This window comes from Lepidochelys olivacea, assembly GCF_965140295.1.
Source record: "Lepidochelys olivacea isolate rLepOli2 genome assembly, chromosome: 2".
NCBI lineage: Eukaryota > Metazoa > Chordata > Testudines > Cheloniidae > Lepidochelys > Lepidochelys olivacea.
The window spans coordinates 187,178,545-187,197,501 of record NC_140412.1 but is presented as its reverse complement, the minus strand read 5'-3'; the positions used below and the strand labels follow the sequence as shown (position 1 = coordinate 187,197,501).

Below are 18,957 nucleotides of genomic sequence, written 5' to 3'. Positions count from 1 at the left end.
TGACACCCACATTTTTAGTGTCTGTGATTTCAGATCAAATATGCTCCATTTACAAGCAGAATATGTGTTTTGTTTTTCCCTCCCTGCAAGCCTTGAAAACTCAGCTCGAGACCCTGTAGTCAAGCTAATCTCTTTTTTTCCTTATACATCTTCCTCACCAACAATTAAGGTTCTGTAGAACAAATTATGTCCTCATTGGCACTTATGCAATCCCACCATCTTCCAGTTAGGCCCTCAGTAACACCTATTCCATCCTATTGCCTTAAATGAGTTTTAACAAAAGTGACAAATTCGAACTAAGTATACAATTATGTTGATGTTGAACAAAAAAGGGCATAGAATCCATCTCTCTCCCTCTTAGATATGGTGTCTCTACAGAACTAAGAGGAGCAATCAGTAGTATATTATAGATGAAGCTGTTAGCACTGCCTATACTTATGGCTACCCAACACTTACCATTATAAGATCCTATTTTGAGTTGCTTATAATTTTGATTAACTTTACCTGTTCAGGCTGAAACTTCCCATGCTGGTGTCTACCTTAGGCTGAATTTTTTTGGAAAATTTCAGCAAAAATTGGTTCAGACATTTCCAAGGATTAGATTAGGGAAAAATACACTGTTTTGCCCAAGCTAAAAAAAATCATTGAGAAACTGTAGCACCTTCATGCTTTAGAGAAGGGACATGACATTTTGGCAAGGATACACTAGATGGCAGGGGTCGGTTTTGTTTTCTGTTTTTTGCCGTTCTTTTGAAAATCTGCTTGAATTTGGCCAAGTTGAAAGCCTCTGAAAAATCTTTTCCCATATGCTTAGCAGAGACTTGTTAGACTTTGGCAGCTAAGTTCTCCAAAGACTCCATCTTCACTGAGTATGCTCCATCCCAAAGATGCAGGGGCTATGCAATTGTACCACTCTACTTGGCACTAGTGAGACCTCAGCTGCGGTATTGTGTCCAGTTTTAGGCACAACACTTTAAGAAGGATGTGGATAAATTAGAGAAAGACCAGAGGAGAGCAATAAAAATGCTAAAAGGTTTAGAAAACCTGACCTATGAGGATAGGTTAAAAAGAAAACTGGCTATATTTATTCTTGAGAAAGGAAGCCTGAGGGGAGACTGATAAGTCTTCCTATCATACTTATATGTGTATATGTTTTTACGTGTTCAAAATATTGTTATTCTTAAAAATTGTTTTGAATGCTTACAAACTTAAAACAATATTAATGAACTATTCAAATATACTACATCACAAAAATTGATGGTCTCATTACTTCCTTTTAACTTTCTAGAATAGTTAAAAATGTCATTTACGAGTTGATATCAGAATCTAATTTCTGGCACCATAAACAAAATACAAGTTATGTTCATGTAAATATTTCATCATACAGAAGTTCAAAAAAATGAAAACTTGGAAAACCTCATCAGAAAGTCCCCCTCACACACACCCCACATCCCACCCTTCTGATGCATTTTTTCCTCCTGGAGAAACAATACTGCACTTAATGGGCTCATTTTACATAAAAAGCATTCATATGTGTGCGTGTGCATGTGCATTCACACATGCATGTGTGAGTAGGAAGGAAATCTTTAGATTTTCCCTCCTACTGTATAAGGACATGGTCCTGCCAAGACTTATGCCCATGCTTAACTTTACTATTGAAATAAATGGAATTACTCATGGTAATAAATTAGTCTTGCAACGTCTGTGCCTAGCTGTTTGCTCCTTTCAACTGTAACAATTTGTTTGCATCATTTTATATGCAAACAGAGTCTCACTGAAAGTCAATGGGACGAAAATTAGATTTAACTGCCTAAATCACTTAGGCTTTGCAATGCTGAGCAGCGAAACGTCTAAATATCTTTAAAAGTCTGGATCTATGTGTCTAAAGTTTAGTGCCCAAAATCTGAGGCAATCAGAATTAGAGAGTGAAAATTTGCCCCACAGTAAATGTAGTGGGAATTTTGGTCACTCCTGATCTCTGAAAATCAATCCATGTCCCTTTGGCTCTGACAGCACTGGAGCTGGAAGGTGTAATTTCCAGCTCAAGGAGACATACCTGCGCTTGCTCTGATCAAGCTAGAGCACTAAAAACAGAAGGTAGGTGTGGTGGTGCAAGTGGCAGGATGGGCACTGCCCGGAATACAGTCTCATCCAAGACCCTAGATATATATTCACGTGATTAGTGCCACTTGCACCACTCTGGTTAGCACGGATATGTCTGCTCCAGCTGGAAATTACACCTTACATCTCCAGTGTAGGCGTACTCTGTGTGTGCCTAAGTAAGGACTCAATGCCTGATCTTAGGCATCCAGTTCTGAAAATTTGAGCCTGCATTTTCTGACTTTTAATCCTCTGTTCTAGCTATTATCCACTACTGCAGCCCAAAGCACTACTAGTCAGTGTGCTATTTCTGGGATAGACTAAAAATTTCTCTTTGGCTGACGGATTCTTGGAATTTTGCTATCATGTCCAAAATAGGATGCTGTGAATCATATGTAGGATTGTGTGTTTAAAAAACAAAGTGCTTTTTAATTTTTTTCAGATGCCATATAAAGTTCCTGTGTGGTTTGCTATTGCAAGGATATAGGTGATGGAAATCTAATATAGTACATTGACTTGTTAATTCTTAGAATAGCATTTATTAGTTACTGTTGATAGAAATAAGACTTAATAAAAAGGCTATGAAGTAAGTAATTTTTACCATTATACACAAAGTAAGACTCCAGTGTGTTTGACCTTTTGAATCCCTTACAAAAAGATCCAAACGGTTGGATTTATAGCTAAACCATGTTCCTTCATTACATTTAAAAAATGAAATGCTCTTCCTGTAGATTAATTCATTCCTGCTTCAAACAAGATTTTAAGTGACACTGCACTTAAGAGTTTAACTTGGTACTGTATATTATAAAATTAGAATTATGAATTTGTTTTGATTAAAATTGAAAACATCCAGATACAATTTCTCTGGGAATGAAGAAATCCTGTCTCATGTAAATAGGGAAATAACAAAAGCCTATTTGATTCTTCCAACTCCACATTCTCTGTCTGTATGCTTCCTGCCTAGAGCCCAATCCTGCAAGGTGCTGAGCATTTCCTGTGAGGTGTTGACTGCACTCAACCCCCACTGAGCCCTTCAAATGAGAGGGCTCAGCACCTTATACCACTGGGTTTAAGGATCCAGCTGGCCTATAAAGCCTTACTTGACTGTTTGAAGTCAATAGGCCTACTTGTGTGAGAGTAGCAAAATCAGGGCCTTTTCTGTAAATTCTTTGGGATGGTGTAGGGAGCCAGGGTGGCTCCCCTCCGAACCAGAGGGTAAAGAGCCACCCTCTGAGTCTGAGCAGGCGGGGCCAGGCTAAGCTTCCGCCAATCCCCGGAAGGGGAAGAGTGGGACAGGAAGTACAAAGGGCGGGGCCCTCTGCCCAATGAGGAGAGCACCAGAGAGGGAGACAGACACAGGCTGCTGGCTCCTCCCTCGCGATCCTGCTGCTGACCCAGGCGAAGCCCTGGGCAAGGAGGAGCCTGACCGGGGGGAAGGCCTGTGGCAACCAGGGCTGCCGGCCGCTGAATACCCAGAGGACCTGGAGGGGCCTGACTGCAGCCCGGGCCAGCGTGAGTCTGATACCGAGGGGGAGTGGGGGTGGCCCGCAACGGAATACCCGGAGTAACCGGAGCTGCCCGCAGCGGATTACCCGGAGGAGATGGATGATCCGGAGCTGCCCGCAGCGGAATACCCGGAGGAGATGGAGGGACCGGAGCGACCCGCCTGAGAGAGACCGGGTAGGAAGTAGCCCAGTGACCCAACTACACCGTGGGGTGGGTGTGTTTGGTCAGCGGGTGCGGATTGCCCCGCTGACCCAGTGGCGGGACCTTTGCCTCCCGCCACTGTCAGGGCCCTGGGCTGGAACACAGTGGAGTTGGGTGGGCCTGCGTTCCCCTACCCCAGCATTCCCCTGTCGGAGGGGCGCGCTACTGACTCTTGCCGGCACGCCCCTGCCGGAGGGGCGTGCTACTGACTCCGGCCGGCACACCTTCCCGCTAATTCCCCAATGCCCGGGAGGTGGGGCCGAGGCCTGCCACGGAGACCATTGCTCTCCATCGCCCCTAGGGGCTCGGAGGACCGACCGACGCCTGTCACAGATGGGTATATGTCTTTCTACATGTCTGTAAAGTGCCAACTGCTATAGAAACAGTTATTGGTGAAGCATGTAGCAGAGCTGATAACAAAAGCTGTACATGTATCTCAATTCTAAAGGGTCATTTTCAGATGCTTGTACCTTTGTTAAACTTTTCCCTTTGGGACTAAAATATATGAATTTATTTTAAAGGGTTTGTGCAAAAACAGCAAAGCTTTGCTGAAATCAGAGCCAGAAAGTGTGAAAATCATATACTTTTCCCATTAATTGTTTGCCACTTTTTTGGAATAGCTCCAGCACTTTCATAGGAGATGGTAAAACTTGAAACACAGTATGTTTTTTATTTACCGTTCCCAGTCCTAGAACTATTGCTGCTTAAGAGTCACAATGGTTAAGAGGTTTCAGCGTAGCAGCTGTGTTAGTCTGTATCCACAAAAAGAAAAGGAGTACTTGTGGCACCTGAGAGACTAACTTATTTCAGCATAAGCTTTTGTGAGCTACAGCTCACTTCATCGAATGCATGCCACACTCTGAATACGGAATAGAATGGAAGAGGGGGGTCACTCTGCATATGTCTACACTGCAATAAAACCCATAGCTGGCCCGGGTCAGCTGACTCCAGCTTGCAGGGCTCGGGCTGGGGGGCTATAAAATTGCAGCGTAGACATCTGGGTTCATACTGGAGCCCAGGTTCTGAGACCTCGTGAGGGGGGGTGGGTCCCAGAGGCCAGCATCCAACCCAAGCCTGAAAGTCTACACTGCAATATTATAGCCCCTCAGCCTGAGCCCCATGAGCCCGAGTCAGCTCACTGAGGCCAGCCACAGGTGTTTTATTGCAGTGTAGACATACCCTGTGGGATTTGAATTTGAGTGGATTATTTCAGTTCTGATTTGAGCCCAGATGTATGTGGAATTCTACATCTTTTTAGCATGTCCTTTAGTCTGTTTCTTAGTTCAGTCTGTTGTGTGATTGTACCCATTTATTTCACAAGTAGGTACAATTTTTCTTCTCTCTGCAGAGGTCTGTGTAACACTTAGATATACATAAAAGGAACAGAATGAGTGAGAATACTGATCAGCTGTAATAATTATGTGTTTTGGTAAACATCTGACCTGGATGTCAGCTATTTCTGAAAACCTCTTACTATACCATGAATACAGAAAAACTGTTCCTCCAATCATCATTAGGGGAAAAAAACATCCATACAATTATTATATAGAGGGCGCCAGTGGTGAGCTGGAGCCGGTTCGCACCAGTTTGCGCGAACCGGTTGTTAAATTTTGAAGCCGGTTTAGAACCGGTTGTTAAAGGGTGGGCAAACTCCAGCCCGCAGGTTACATCTGGCCCACAGAACCGTCCTGTCCAGCCCGCCTGAGCTCCTGGCTGGGGAGGCTTCCCTGGCTGAGAATCCCTTTTTAATTTTTACTCACCCGGCCACGCTCCGGGTCTTCGGCGGCACTTTGGCAGTGGGTGCTTCAGTGCTGCCAAAGACCCAGAGAAAGCAAAGAACATGCTGCTGAAGTGCCGCCGAAGACCCAGAGTGACTGAAGGAACCGGTTCTTCAGATTTTGGCAGCTCATCACTGGAGGGCACTAATAACATATTGGATTAAATCCAGATTCCATATGTACATTCCACTTTCTTCCGTTGCTCATGACTCTCTCAAACAAATTCTTTTTTGGGTTGCAAAGGAAAGTTGTTTTAATTGTTCCTTAGTTACCCGAATGTGAAAAATATATTTTTCCTATATGTTATAATTAACTCACTTATATAAATAACAAAATAGTTTCAAGTAGAAGGTTCACTCTGTGGTTGTCTTGTACATCTCAATTAAAGTAAAAAAATCAAGCCAAATTTGAAGACAAAATATGGTTCTGTGGTTTTACAGTTACGAGCATTTAGAGATGCCGGTTTCACACGTAGGCATTAGAATTTTTATTTAAGGTTTGTCATGGAGCTTTTAAAATGTTGCTTCTGCCAATCAGCCCTTCAGCTCTAGTGGTGCCCTTAAACTGAGAGTTTAGCTGAGACATGCATATGAGATGAAGACTTTTTAGTGGCAGTGGTGCTAACTATAGTTCTTGCCCTATTCAAGGAATGTTGAAGTGAATCAAGTGCAGCTTGTAATCTCCCCATGCCAAATAGCTCCAGATTTCTTTTTTCATTTTTCCTTTAAGGAAACAAGATAACTAAATATAAAAATACTTCATTGTTAAGCTTGAGAAATCAAGCACGCCCAAGTCAAGAAATTGAAAAGTTAAGGCTGCTTCTGCTGTATTAACTCAGCTAAATTGCACATATGTATTTTCTACTCCTCTTTTACTTGTTAAATGTTAACTTTATTGTGGTTGTGTTGTAGTGTATATCATAAAAGTATCAAATGATCAACCCGGTGGAAATAATGTCCCAAGAGCAATGCTAGTAAGTTTTGATGCCATTCAATAATCATACAATTATGATTAAGACATTTTAGTGTTTGTGGCCTCAAATTAGACATAACTTATTTTTAAAGATAGTACAGCTTTTTTTCACCATATTTTCCCTTCATAGTATCACTATAGGGGAGAATCAGAATTGTTTGAGGATCTTAATTTTGTATTTCCATACTTTAACATGTTTGGAATCTTTAATAGTTTAACCTTACCTTTGAATTCACTGGGTTAGTAATGCTTGCTTTTAGGATAATTGAAAACTTCCTGTGGTGATCTTTTTACCTTCAAACTACCCTCAAGCTTCATTCTGTCTTGCCTTAGCTTTTTGTCTGGGAATAGTTAAGAATGTTTGATTAACGTAATAATGATTATTTTAATGTTATATTGCAGTATAATTATACTTCATCTTTGTTTTATTATATATTTAAAGAAATCTAATCTTTTAAGTTGTATGCAGTATACAAGATACAGTATTGTAATATCAATGACTGTAGAAGGAAGCATGTGGAAGTGGGTTTAACCCTGAAACAAGATTATGTGTAGCCAAATAATGCCCATTTAATCTTGCAGCTTTTACTGGAGGAGGCTAGGGTTTAGCAATGGGTAGGTCTGAGACACTAAGAGTATGTCTACACTGCAATTAAAAAGCCACAGCTGGCCCATTCCATCTGACAGGGGCTTGCAGGACTCGAGCTAAGGGGCTGTTTAATTGCAGTGTAGATGTTCGGGCTTGGGCTGCAGCCCTAGATCTGGGACCCTCCCATCTTGCAGGGTCCTAGAGCCCAGGCTCCAGCCTGAGCCTGATGGTCTACTCCATAATTAAATAGCCGCTTTGCCCGAGTCCCGCAAACCTGAGTCAGCTGGCATGGGCCAGCCCTCGGTTTTTAATTGCAGTGTACATATACCCTAACATGAACAGGCATGAGCTTGTTGCAAGAGGAGGACTTCAGTATGTAGGATGCCATGAATAGTTTTGATGATGTTGAAATGCAGGTGATCAGATGGAGTACTACCTATTTGCCAGTTATTCCTGTTATGCTCTCACTCTTATATTGAGAAATACATTTTTTGACATCCAAGATGGGGACAGAGTGAGGATATCTGAATGGAGCCATCCTCATTTGCTAGTCAGAGGATGCAGCATGTACCATCTGCTGATATGACCCTGACCTCAGAAATTGTGATGGCTGGTCCTGTCCAAACTTCTGACAGAACACTCCTTGATCTATCAGACGAGGAGCACCACATTGACTGTCCTGTTTCTTCCACAGACCACTCCAAGTTGGGAAATTCAACCAGAGAGAAGTGTCAACAACCATGATCCCTTCACCTCGGATTAAAAAAAAAAGACTGAATTCCCTGGTGGTGGGGTGTGGGAACAGGGCACCTGGGTGATGTGAATTTCCTGACAAACTGTGCCATCATGGTCAAAAAGAGCCATGTCCTTCTTGATAGTGAAAGCCAGTAGGGAACACCTCAATCTATTGCTGACCAACTTTGTAAAATCCTGTCTCGGGAGGATCTTCTGCTTCACACATTCTGCCCTCTTAACTGCCAGTTCAATATTCTATTCAAGGTATTGTCCTAATCTTTAAATCCCTGGTGGGTCTAGGTCTGATCTGTCTCAGAGATCAGCACTGATTCTGTGACACGGGATAACTCTGATCACGAAAGGTACTGCAGCTGGGAGTCCCAGAGATGAAATTCAAATGCTGGAGGCAGGGTGTTCTCGAGGGGGAGCCCGAGCTGCAGTGTTCCCTGCCAACAAAGATCTGGACGATCCCAAACCTTACTACTTTTAAGACCCTTCTGTATAGTCAAGCCTTCCAGTAGTGGAGCTATACAAAATGGTTTAGCCTTCTAGACAACAACAATGAACATGATGTGAGGGCAGAGTGAAAAGTCTAGGTCCTATTTTTGGAAAGAAAATATTTTTACATATTTATTTGGTGCCTAGTGCTCCTTTGGGAAATACTTAGATTAGATATTGGCAGCCAGAGCAGAAAAGAAACAGTCTGAATGACTGATTTCATTTTAAATAAAAAAGTCATTGGTTTCGTGACACATCCTTCTCTCCTTCTACCACACACACACACATACCAGAACATTACATCAAGCAATATTATGTGGATCCTTTCATCTCCAGATCACTATTTCAAATTTAGCCCAGGTTGGTAGTGACCAAAAGTTGTTGCCATCTGATAGCAATGCTGCAATCTTAATGGGTGGTCACAGTTCAGTTCCGAGTAAATTGATGTCCACAATTGAAATTGGTAATTTCAGCAGATATGTATCAAGGATTCAAAGCTCACAGAAACCCTCTCACTCCCAAAATTGGCTCTTTTTAGGACTGGGGCACATCAGCAGGGCAGCATTGGGGAGCTTGCACTGCCATTGCCTTTTACCTGTTGTGTGGATAAATAGAGGACTTTGGTTTTAAGAGAGATCAAGCCGATGCTTTTCAGGTTACTGTCAGTTTAATTTTTGAAAATCCGTTTTTCACATGTGAAGATTTAGAGTGGTGTTTGGTGGGTTCAAAGGAAAAGCTCACAAACATTTCTAAAATGAATTCTAAAATATTTAGCACCTTCTGGAAATAAGGTAGTATACATTTTTATATTTTAGGAAGTGAAGTGGTGTTAAGTTTTCCAGCCTCCCTGCTGTAATTCTCATTTGTCATCTTGGAATAAGTGCTAATAGCTATTTGCAACAAAATGACACTCTTGTGACATATTTGCTTGTCAGATTAATGACCCAATAAAAGCAGTAAGTGAGCTGCCAGTGAATGAAAGGAAGAAAGAGGTGCAATGCTTTCTGAAGGCATGATGATCTTTTGCAACTACTTTTTGGATTTAAACATTCAATCTGAAAGCCCTGTGTGAAGCCCTCCAGCACGGTACAGTATGTTCTTTAGGTTTTCATTCCAGCCTCTTCTTTGTGTTTATTTTTAGGTTTCTGAAAGTTGGAAAATGAACATCCCACAGATTATTCTGTCTTCCTCGAATCTCTGATGATCAAGCATGGTGGGGCTCACATACAGTATATTATAAAATAGCTATTCTTTATAGTGAAAACCCTATAATCATTCTCGGTGTTCTGTACTGAAGTTCTCAGGGCAAATATACTCATTCCCAGCCCCTCTCCACAGCTGCCTTTCATCCCCACCAGAGCTGTCATCTCCTTCCCTAATTTTCATTGTCTTCTTGAAGAGAATGAGACCCTTTCCACTCCACCTAGCCCTATGCAGAAGACCTCGGTTCTGTTCCTGGCTCTGCCACTCACTAGCTGGGTGAGCTTGGACAAGTTACTTCACCTCTCTGGGTCTCTCTTTCCCCTTTCTTATCAGCTCTTTGAGGTAGGGGCAGTCTTTTACTATGTCTTTATACAGTGTCTAACACAGTGGGAGTCCTCACCAAAAAAGAGCCCCCCTCAGGTATAAAGCAGAGTAATGGTTTTAAGAGCGACCATTTACTTCATTGGGACTTGCATTTTTTGTTTTCTTTTCTCTAATTCTTAAGAAACACATCTTAATTGTACTTTTCTGTCAGGGTTTGCCATATGACCCTAGTGTCCTATTTTCCCTCATAAAATAAGAGTTACATGCTTCAAGACATGCTTTTGTTGTTTTGGGGGTTCTTTGTATTCTTAATATTTTACATAGTGAGACCAAGGTTTGGTGCCTAAATTATTTAAACATCTAAACAGGTGGCCTAATTTTTCAAAAGTGCTGAGGATCCAGCAGTTCCTAGTAATTTTAATGGGAGCTGCTGGTATTCAGTCCTACAGAGCTATTGCATTCTGATGTGCTGCAGCAAACTGCTGTTAATTATGAATAGTTTAGCATTCTTCATAATCACGTACTCAGGGCAAATCCCCAACTGGTGTAAATTGTCATAGCACCATTGTCTTCAATGAGCAGTTGAGATCAGCCTGTCAGCCTATTGTGGCTCAGAAAATAGAAAATATTTTTGTCTTCTTGCACCTTTAAAATGCTGACAGTGCTTAGAGGGAAGAATGGGGACACTTCTTGTCTCACCCACCCCACGCACCCCACTTCCTCATTTAATACTACTGAAAAGTTGTATAAAAGGACCCGTTTAATAATCCTGCCATGTACATTGTCGGGATGAAAATAGTTTTCTTGGCTTTCAGGCCTGCAACCTATTTCAGGGACTGGGTTGGTAAGAGAAAAAAAGAGAAAGTTTGAGTGACGGAACCTATCTTATTCCTTTTTTTTTTAAACTGGATTTTTTTTTAATTTCAAAAGTACTTTAAAATTAATTTTAAATACTTTCATTTGGACAAAAAAGAGTGCCGGAAATAATTACTTTCATTTGAAGTTTTTTTCATTTATAGTAAAATTTTCTATCCTTTGGAAAAAAATAATTGGAAACTGTATTTTATCATTAAAAATGCATATAGCCCAATGCTATCTAAAATAACTAATAACAGTCACCAAAGCTAATAATTCCCTAAAGTTTAAGAATTTTTAAGGGGACAGTATTCTGTGGAAAAACATAACTTTGTCAACACTAGACACTGACAGTAAATGGGCTAATGTACTTTATTCAAGTGAACTTTGCAAATACAAATTGAAGGAAGCAGTAGAGTAGAGCAAGGTTAAAGAGGTGAGAAACCAGCTGAAGGCAGAGTTCACAAGTTGGAAAGATGTTCTTGTGGTTAACTCTCAAAACTAGGAATCAGATGACCTGGATTCTGTTCCTGGCTTTGCTATGGAATTGCTGTGTGACTTTGAGCAAGTCACTGTTTCTTTCCTATGTTGTTATAATGCACCACTGGCCATAGTATTGTATCTACTGATATGTGCCACATGCAAAAATAAATGTGGCTATGTTTCTGTCCAGGAGGACAGAATTTTGCACTCTTCCATTTTCTTAAGTGGGATTATCATGTTGATGTTGCTGTGCTTCAGTTTCTGCATCTGTAAAATAGGGATAAGACTAACCTATATCTTCTCCTGGGGGAATTCTGCACCAAAACATTAAAAATTCTGTGCACAATATTTTAAAATACTGCATATTTCATTTGTCAAAATAGCACAATATAATTATGCCAGTTTCAATCATTTTGGTGATTTATTTCAAAATACCTGTCAGCAACTATGTCTGTAACAATACAGACAACAAAAAAGATTCAGGAAATATTTTTTGACAAATAGATTCCAACCTAGGCATATTAATACAGAACTTTGAGTAATAATTCATTTAAACTACAATACAGAAATATATTTCCTGCACCCCTCAGAAGCAGTGCAAAGGCTTAGGGGAGACAGGGGTAATGGAGGAGCTGAGGGAGAGGGAAGTAATTGCTGCGAAAGAGCCTGGGTGTGAACTTGAAGGTTGTTGGGTGTGGGTGAGTGAAGGATGGATCAGGGTTTTTTTGGGGTAGGGAGGGATTGTTAGGGAGCCTCCACCATGCAGACCTTGGCTGTACACCAGCCTGTTTTATTCAGTCAGGTACATCGGTCCCTGTTCCCATGTGTCAATTTTAGTTATTTTTGTATACAATAGAACTATAGTAAAACACTCTAGATTAAACCAAACCTAACTTAAAGTGTCCCAATCCATACATCATACAGGAAAATACACTTTTTTGCTTGTTGTGAAGATGGTAAACACTCAAAGTCTAGCTTTCAGAAGTGCTGAGCACCTACAACTCCTGTTGAAGTCCATGGGAACTGTGAGTGCTCAGGACCTCTGAAAATGAAGGCCAGATGGTTTACTAGATGAGGGAAGGAAAGAATGACTTTGTGCTTAACGCACATGATTTGGAGCCAAAAAACCTGGCCTCTGTTCCCATGTCGCTAATGACTACATAGATATGTACCATTAAATAAGTCTCTATGTCTCAGTTTTCTTAACTATAAAATGAGGGTAACTATACTTCCTTACCTCACACCATGTGTTGGGAAGGTTCCTGAATGTTTGCAAAGCACCTTGAAATTCAAAGGCTTTGAAGTGTTAACTTACTGCTCTCTTGTTTCCTGAAGAAACTTATTTGACACTTGAGAACTCTATTTTATTTTTATCAGCTTGCCTGTCCCTGACATAACTATCCAGTCTTTCCCCTTCTTCCATTTTTGTCTTTGTGCTTTTTTTTCCATATGGCTTTCCCATGTCTGGGACCAGCTCCCTGACCTCATCCACCATGCATTCAACATTCTTCTGAGAGTCTCTCCCTAATACACCCTTCTTAATATTTATTATTTGTTTTGTTATTTTCATAGTGCCCAAAGGTGTACTAGGGTTCTTCACAGAAATGAATAAAAAGACATGGTCCTGTCATAGGGAACTTACACTTAGATATCATGTGACCAGTGAGGGTAACAAACAGGAGGGGATAGGATGAGAAAGAACATTGCTTCAGCAGTATGATCACACAGTGACTCCATTTAAACATGAACACCCAGAGACCTCAAGTGAGATAATGTCCCCGTTATGTTAGGCCCAATAGTTTGGCACCCTTGCCCCAACAATTTTACCATCTAGATAAATTACACCTGTAAATTTTGGTCCACTGATCAAAAATTGTGTAGTTCTTCCCAGTGCCCACAAGAAGTCCATCAATTATCACAGTTATCTAAACCATCAAGATGCCTAAACTGAGTCACTGTGTGATCATATAGCTGAAGCAATGTCCTTTTTCATCCAATTCCCTCCGGTTTGTTAACCGCACTCATCACGTCAGCTCTAAGTGTAAGTTCCCTATGACGGGAACATGTCTTTCAATTTGTTTTTGTGAAGAACCTAACACTCCTTTGGGCACTATAAAAATTAATAATAACTAATAAATTTACGCTGCATGGCCCCCATTGACTTCAATGGGCTTTGGATCAGACCCTGTGTTTGTTATTTATTTTGTCCACAGGGTGCCCGACCCTGCACTACTGAAGTCAATGAGAGCTTTTCCATTGACTTCAGTGGCCGCAGGATTGGGCCTGTAAAGTGTAAGGCTCATATCCTCTAAAGCATTTAGGTACCTAACCTAACTCTCAGAATGGGAGTTAAATTGAGGATCTGGGCCTACATTCCTTTAGAGCTTGGTACACTGTTGGTATTCAACAAATAATAGCGAATGACAACATCCAAGATATTGACAGCTAGCTACTCAATATTTTCTGGATTTAAACAAGATATTTTGTGGGCCACAGGGAATTTGATTGAAACAATGTATTTCTAAGATTAAAAGGAAGATGAATATATTTTAGAACTGTGTATTAGGTGATCTATGTACACTCACATCTCTGCAGCATCAGCTGTACGTGACTGATTTTGTGCAAGGTAACAGCATAGTTAGCTTATCTGAATGAAACACCCGAGACTTGGTTACATAAGCATTTCTTTGTGCCCAGTGTTTCTCGGTAATAATATTACCCAAAGTGGGAAAGCTTGTTTGAGAGCAATCATTCATGCTGGTTAGGGTGGATTTTGCTGCTTCCATTCTCCTTACCCAATGGTACCGTCGGCCAGCCAACCTCTGGTGCATGCGGCAAAAGAACAGTCCACTACAGCCCGTCTCAGTTCCTCTGCAGTGGCTAAGCGAGCGCCCAGGTCAGCACACAATTTCTGAGCTGCGGTTAGGTCCAGACCCTGAGAGCTGTTTCTGGATTCAACTGTGAACAACTTCCCTGCAGCACCAAAGACAGACATACATAACAACAAAATGTGTCACATGTCACAGTGTTGTATTAAATAAATACACAAATATATTGTGGATTGTGACAAACCTATCAACTGCAAAATTAAACTTATTTTCTTTTATGATCTCAGTTTAATTTTAACTGAGCTCCTTGATCTTGGGAGCTAGTAACTTAGGCCTAGATCTTCAAAGATATTTAAGTGCCTAATGTCTATTGAAATCAATGGGAACTGGGCATCTAAACACCTTCAAGGATCTGGTCCTTGCTTCTGGCCTGTACCACTAGTAAATTACTACTCCTGTATACAAGCGTGTGCACGCACACATACACATAGCTTGGTTTAGCTACCTTGGTCAGTAATTAGAGAAGTGGGGCTAAGTTTCCACATATTTCTGATCCAGGTGAGTGGCTCCCCTTACTCCTACATGCCTGGATCCAAAGTCTGTACAGCTCTTGAAGTGTAAATAGGGGTTCTTAATCCCTTATATGGGTGTATAGTCAGAGTCAGAATCTATCCCATAGGAACTGGTAACGGAAACCATTACAAAGGCACCTGGATGCCTTACACTTAATTTATAAAATCAATCAAATTTATAAAATAACAAATACCAGTTTAAAAAGCTAGCAATGTAACTCGCTCTTCCATATCAGCAACAAATTAATTCCCAGTCTCTGCTAGGAAAGGAAAGGTTTCATATACTTTGCAATAACCTGGACCTAAATTCTGCTGCAAATCACCATGGTTTTCATATCATACTGGAGCTGCAGACTGGAAATTATGCAGAACTTTCAAGTACATTTTTAAAAAGTGGAAGGCTTTTATTGAATGAAATATGAAAATGACTAATAGAATCAGCAGAGTATTCCTTACTGTTTGATTTTGTTTTAAACTCAGTTTATTTTACCCTGACTTTAAATTTTCAGTGCACTGTAGATTTTTGTTCTTACAACTCACTCCTGCATTGTGGACTTTATCGGGGTAGTAGCTGGAGGTTGTAGCAGTTGGGCAGAGGGCAGGTAGGGTTTTGCATCAAAGGCAGCCTAGGTCATGACTGATTTGTAGAATAAGCATATTTGCTAGATGATTCCGCAAAAAATGATAAGCAGCAAAATAATTAACAATGTTGACATTTACATTTTCATAATTAGGTTTTGAAGTTAACACCCCACTGAGTTAACGCAAGTCTCGGAGCATTTGTTTTTGGATGTCGGCAGACCCAGGAAGACAGCAGTACATCAGATTACAACAGTTTATGTCAGGAAGGGCTTCTTTGTTATCGTAAGTAACATTTTATTTAAATAAAATCTTAGATTCTGCTGCACAATTCGACAGCAATTGGGGCATTAGGTAGCAAATTCCCTCATCCCAGATTACATGGGCCCTGACTAAACTAAATCAGGAATCCTTCAGGTGATCCATCCTACATTGTATGCCAGGCCCATCACCTTCCTCAAGCACTTCTGGCTTTAGCAAACAGATAACCCCAACCTGGATCTAACGAAACTTTGGCTCTAGCAGACTGCTGGCGGGAATAACTTCCAGAGATGTGGCTGTATGACTGACAACATCCTGCCATCAGCAGCAGAGATTTTAACTCAGTAACTGACAATGAGATCAATCAACAGGATCACAGTTCCTGCAATGAGAAATGTTGAGTTATGTTTCAGGTAACACACAGAGACCCCAATCAAAGATTTGGTCTCTAATGTGATAGGCACTGTATATACACCTTGAATTCCCATCAGAAATGAGCTGGAGCCAGGGCAGAGCAGAGACGGCAGCAAGCCTCTATATTTTCTACTACTGAAACTTCTGAATACTTTTCAAAGGCAACAGATAGAATGCATGGCAGTAATGTAGCCTGATGGTCACAAATATGCAGATGACTGTGTCACGGTCTTGGTCAGAGGAGACATTGGCAGACCTGCGACCAACTATGGCCTGAAAAAAAGGTGCCACAGCTGCCACCTGAAAATCTAGCAGTGATAATGTCTCCAGTGAGACCTCCAAAGGGAAGAAGAGCATGTTTTCACCATCGGGGATCTCTCCTCCAGCAGGGAATTTGTCCACATTACAAGCCATCACACAGGTCAGCATAGTTGAAGGTCTCTGTTCAGGACTGAGGTACACCAGCAGAGTTGTCTGGAGCAATCATATGCAGCATCTGGCTTGAGCACTAAGTGTTAGTCCTCCTCCTTAATAAGCACTACTTTCATCCACAAACATTTTAATTAAATGAATAAGGGAAAAGACTAAGTTGGTAAGTGATCAGGCTCCATCAAAATGTAATCTGAGGTAGTGCCGCTCATCGTTAATTTTTTTACCAGCTGTCCCTATCAATTGCAGCTTTGCAGGATTGCAGCAAAGGTTGTTTCCTTTTCCGCCAACCAAGACTGAGAGCTAAAGGACAACTTTCCTTATTTATTGTTATTAGTGTGCTGGTAATTATGGCTAATCAAGCACTGCTCTTCAATGAGGCTTTATTGAAAATTCTGAAGATTCTGACAGCCTATTTAGTTTTTTTGTTTTTTTTTAAATATAATACAGTCCTACCTGTCTGAAAGGTTTTGTGGATGTCCAAAATATTTGGATAAATAGATTTATGGGGGACATGGGACTGATCCATTGTGTTGGGGAAAGTTACTAGGAAGCTTTGGTTAGATGGGGTACAAATAAACAAGACTGACCTGGATACCAGATTGACCTATATACTTTTTCTAAAGTTTTCAAGAACATTATGGCTATCTGCCTAATTTGCAACAAGCGTTCTCAGTTTTATTTGCTTTCTCATTTAAAATGAAATAAAATGAATAAGCTTTAATCCTCTGGTATTTGACTTGCAAGACAGTTGGCATTTCCAATGTGTCTACATCATTCACAGTAGTGTCACATTAGAGCAGTGTTTTGGGGAATGAAAGAAAAAATATACTAGTACACCTACTTGGTAAGTTCCCTTATATAAATCAAAACTACGATATTGATTTTGAATTCCACGTCTTATAATGGTGTTACAAAAATTTTTGGGGCTATCAACATATAATTTTATTTTATAGGTGGGCATTCTTGGGAGCCTCGTCATTTGATAACTGAAATGAATAATCAAAATTGTAAAAGTAGCTTTTGGTCAAATTCAGCCCTCAAGTACAAAATTGCAGCTCTTAAATCAGTGGATGGCTTTTGCACATATCCCAAGACAGAATCTGGCCTAGAAACATTTCTAATGGAGGGCTTGCAAAATATATATGAATAGAATTTCAAGTGCATCTTCACCTGTTGAAACTGCAAGCTCTTTAAGGCGTGGCCTGCCTTTTTGTTATATGTTTATACAGCACCTAGCACAGCGGGGCTCTGGCTACTGGGCACTAGAGTAATAATAATAATTAATAATTAATAATTAATGAAATTTTGATTTTTTCAGGTTGCTGGTTGAAAAGGCTTATCTACATTGAGGATTTTTACACCAGTGTAGTAACTGCTTATGAGCCCTTCACTTTTATCAGGGGCAAATTCATATGCACATAAAATGTAAATGAGGAAAACATTAATGTTCTGGGGGCACGTATACTGACATTAGGGCTGAGAGCTTAAAATATTGTGACAGAAGTACTAGATAGATGGAGTTAATCCTTTTGAATTGATAACCTCAGGAGGTTCACATGTTCATTCTGCTTTAGATAGCCTCCTGGAGGTACAGCACAAAAGGCATAGCCCATGGGCTGAGGAGGCAAAGGTGGCTTTAAGCCATCAATATGGCTCTGGCATCAGTTAGTTAGCCACAAGGTGTTCTGTGCACTTAGAGCAGCCCAGAACTCCTCTTAGCATTCTGGTGCTATTCCCCCACTCTTTCTTACCCCTAACATGCTTCCTCACATCTGATCTCTGTCCCACCATGCTCCCACACCAGGGCTAGCCAGGGGGACTAGTGTGGAGACAGAATCCCTCCCTAAATTTTGCATGCTTATTTTTAGCCTGTTCAAACTAGTCACCCCTCTTTGGCCTAGAAATTGATCTGGAATTCTTGTGAGACTTTCTCAAGAGATTTCATGTACTTCTTGGTTCTGGCAAGTTCAGAAATACCGTGAGAATAGTCTTTCTTGCAGTATTTTGGTACTTCCTCTTCAGGTCCCAGCTGAAACCAGTAGGAGTAGAGACATAAACCAACCTTTTTCTAACCTCAAAAAGCTGATTTCAAGTTTTGGGCAAAAATTTGGGTCTCTTCTTCCAATCACTAATCAGTAGTAATGGGCTCAGTGCTTTAGTACTCAGGCAAGATTCCTTCTTGAAGCCAGTAGGAGTCTAGCCTTAGTAAACAGTGCAAGACATTAATATTTAATGACTTTCCATTTACAGGCAATATTTTTCTATAGTAAGAGCAGCCAGTTAGATATAGTTGGGAGCATTTTATAAGAAAAGGTGTTATGTCTAGGACCTTTAGAATTTCACAGCACGTAAAGGTCTATCCTGATAGCAGGTATTGTTGGATTCTGTGATGTACGTCTCTCTTTGTGTATGTAAAACATAACAAATCCCATTGTAGTAGATGCTGATTTCTGCTTCAGATTTTTTGTTTTCTCTGTCCTAATGCATAAGACAACACAGTTCACAAAAACACGAGCATATGTATCAAAATTATTAAGTATTGTAAATGGCCTTTGTTTTTGACAATTGTAGTGTTCTTGATGCTTGATTAATTTGCTGCACTTTGCATCTTATAAAGCAAAGGTAAG

General features: G+C 40.6%; 1 protein-coding gene across 1 annotated transcript in view; it reads right to left on the bottom strand.

Annotated features, from left to right (window-relative positions):
- Positions 1-18,957, bottom strand: part of SUSD5 (sushi domain containing 5) — a 79,038-nt gene that overhangs the window by 54,115 nt on the left and 5,966 nt on the right. The window contains exon 2 of the mRNA XM_084618673.1: positions 14,040-14,217. Coding sequence (XP_084474799.1) covers positions 14,040-14,217 — 178 coding nt within the window. The remainder of the gene's footprint in view (positions 1-14,039; positions 14,218-18,957) is intronic.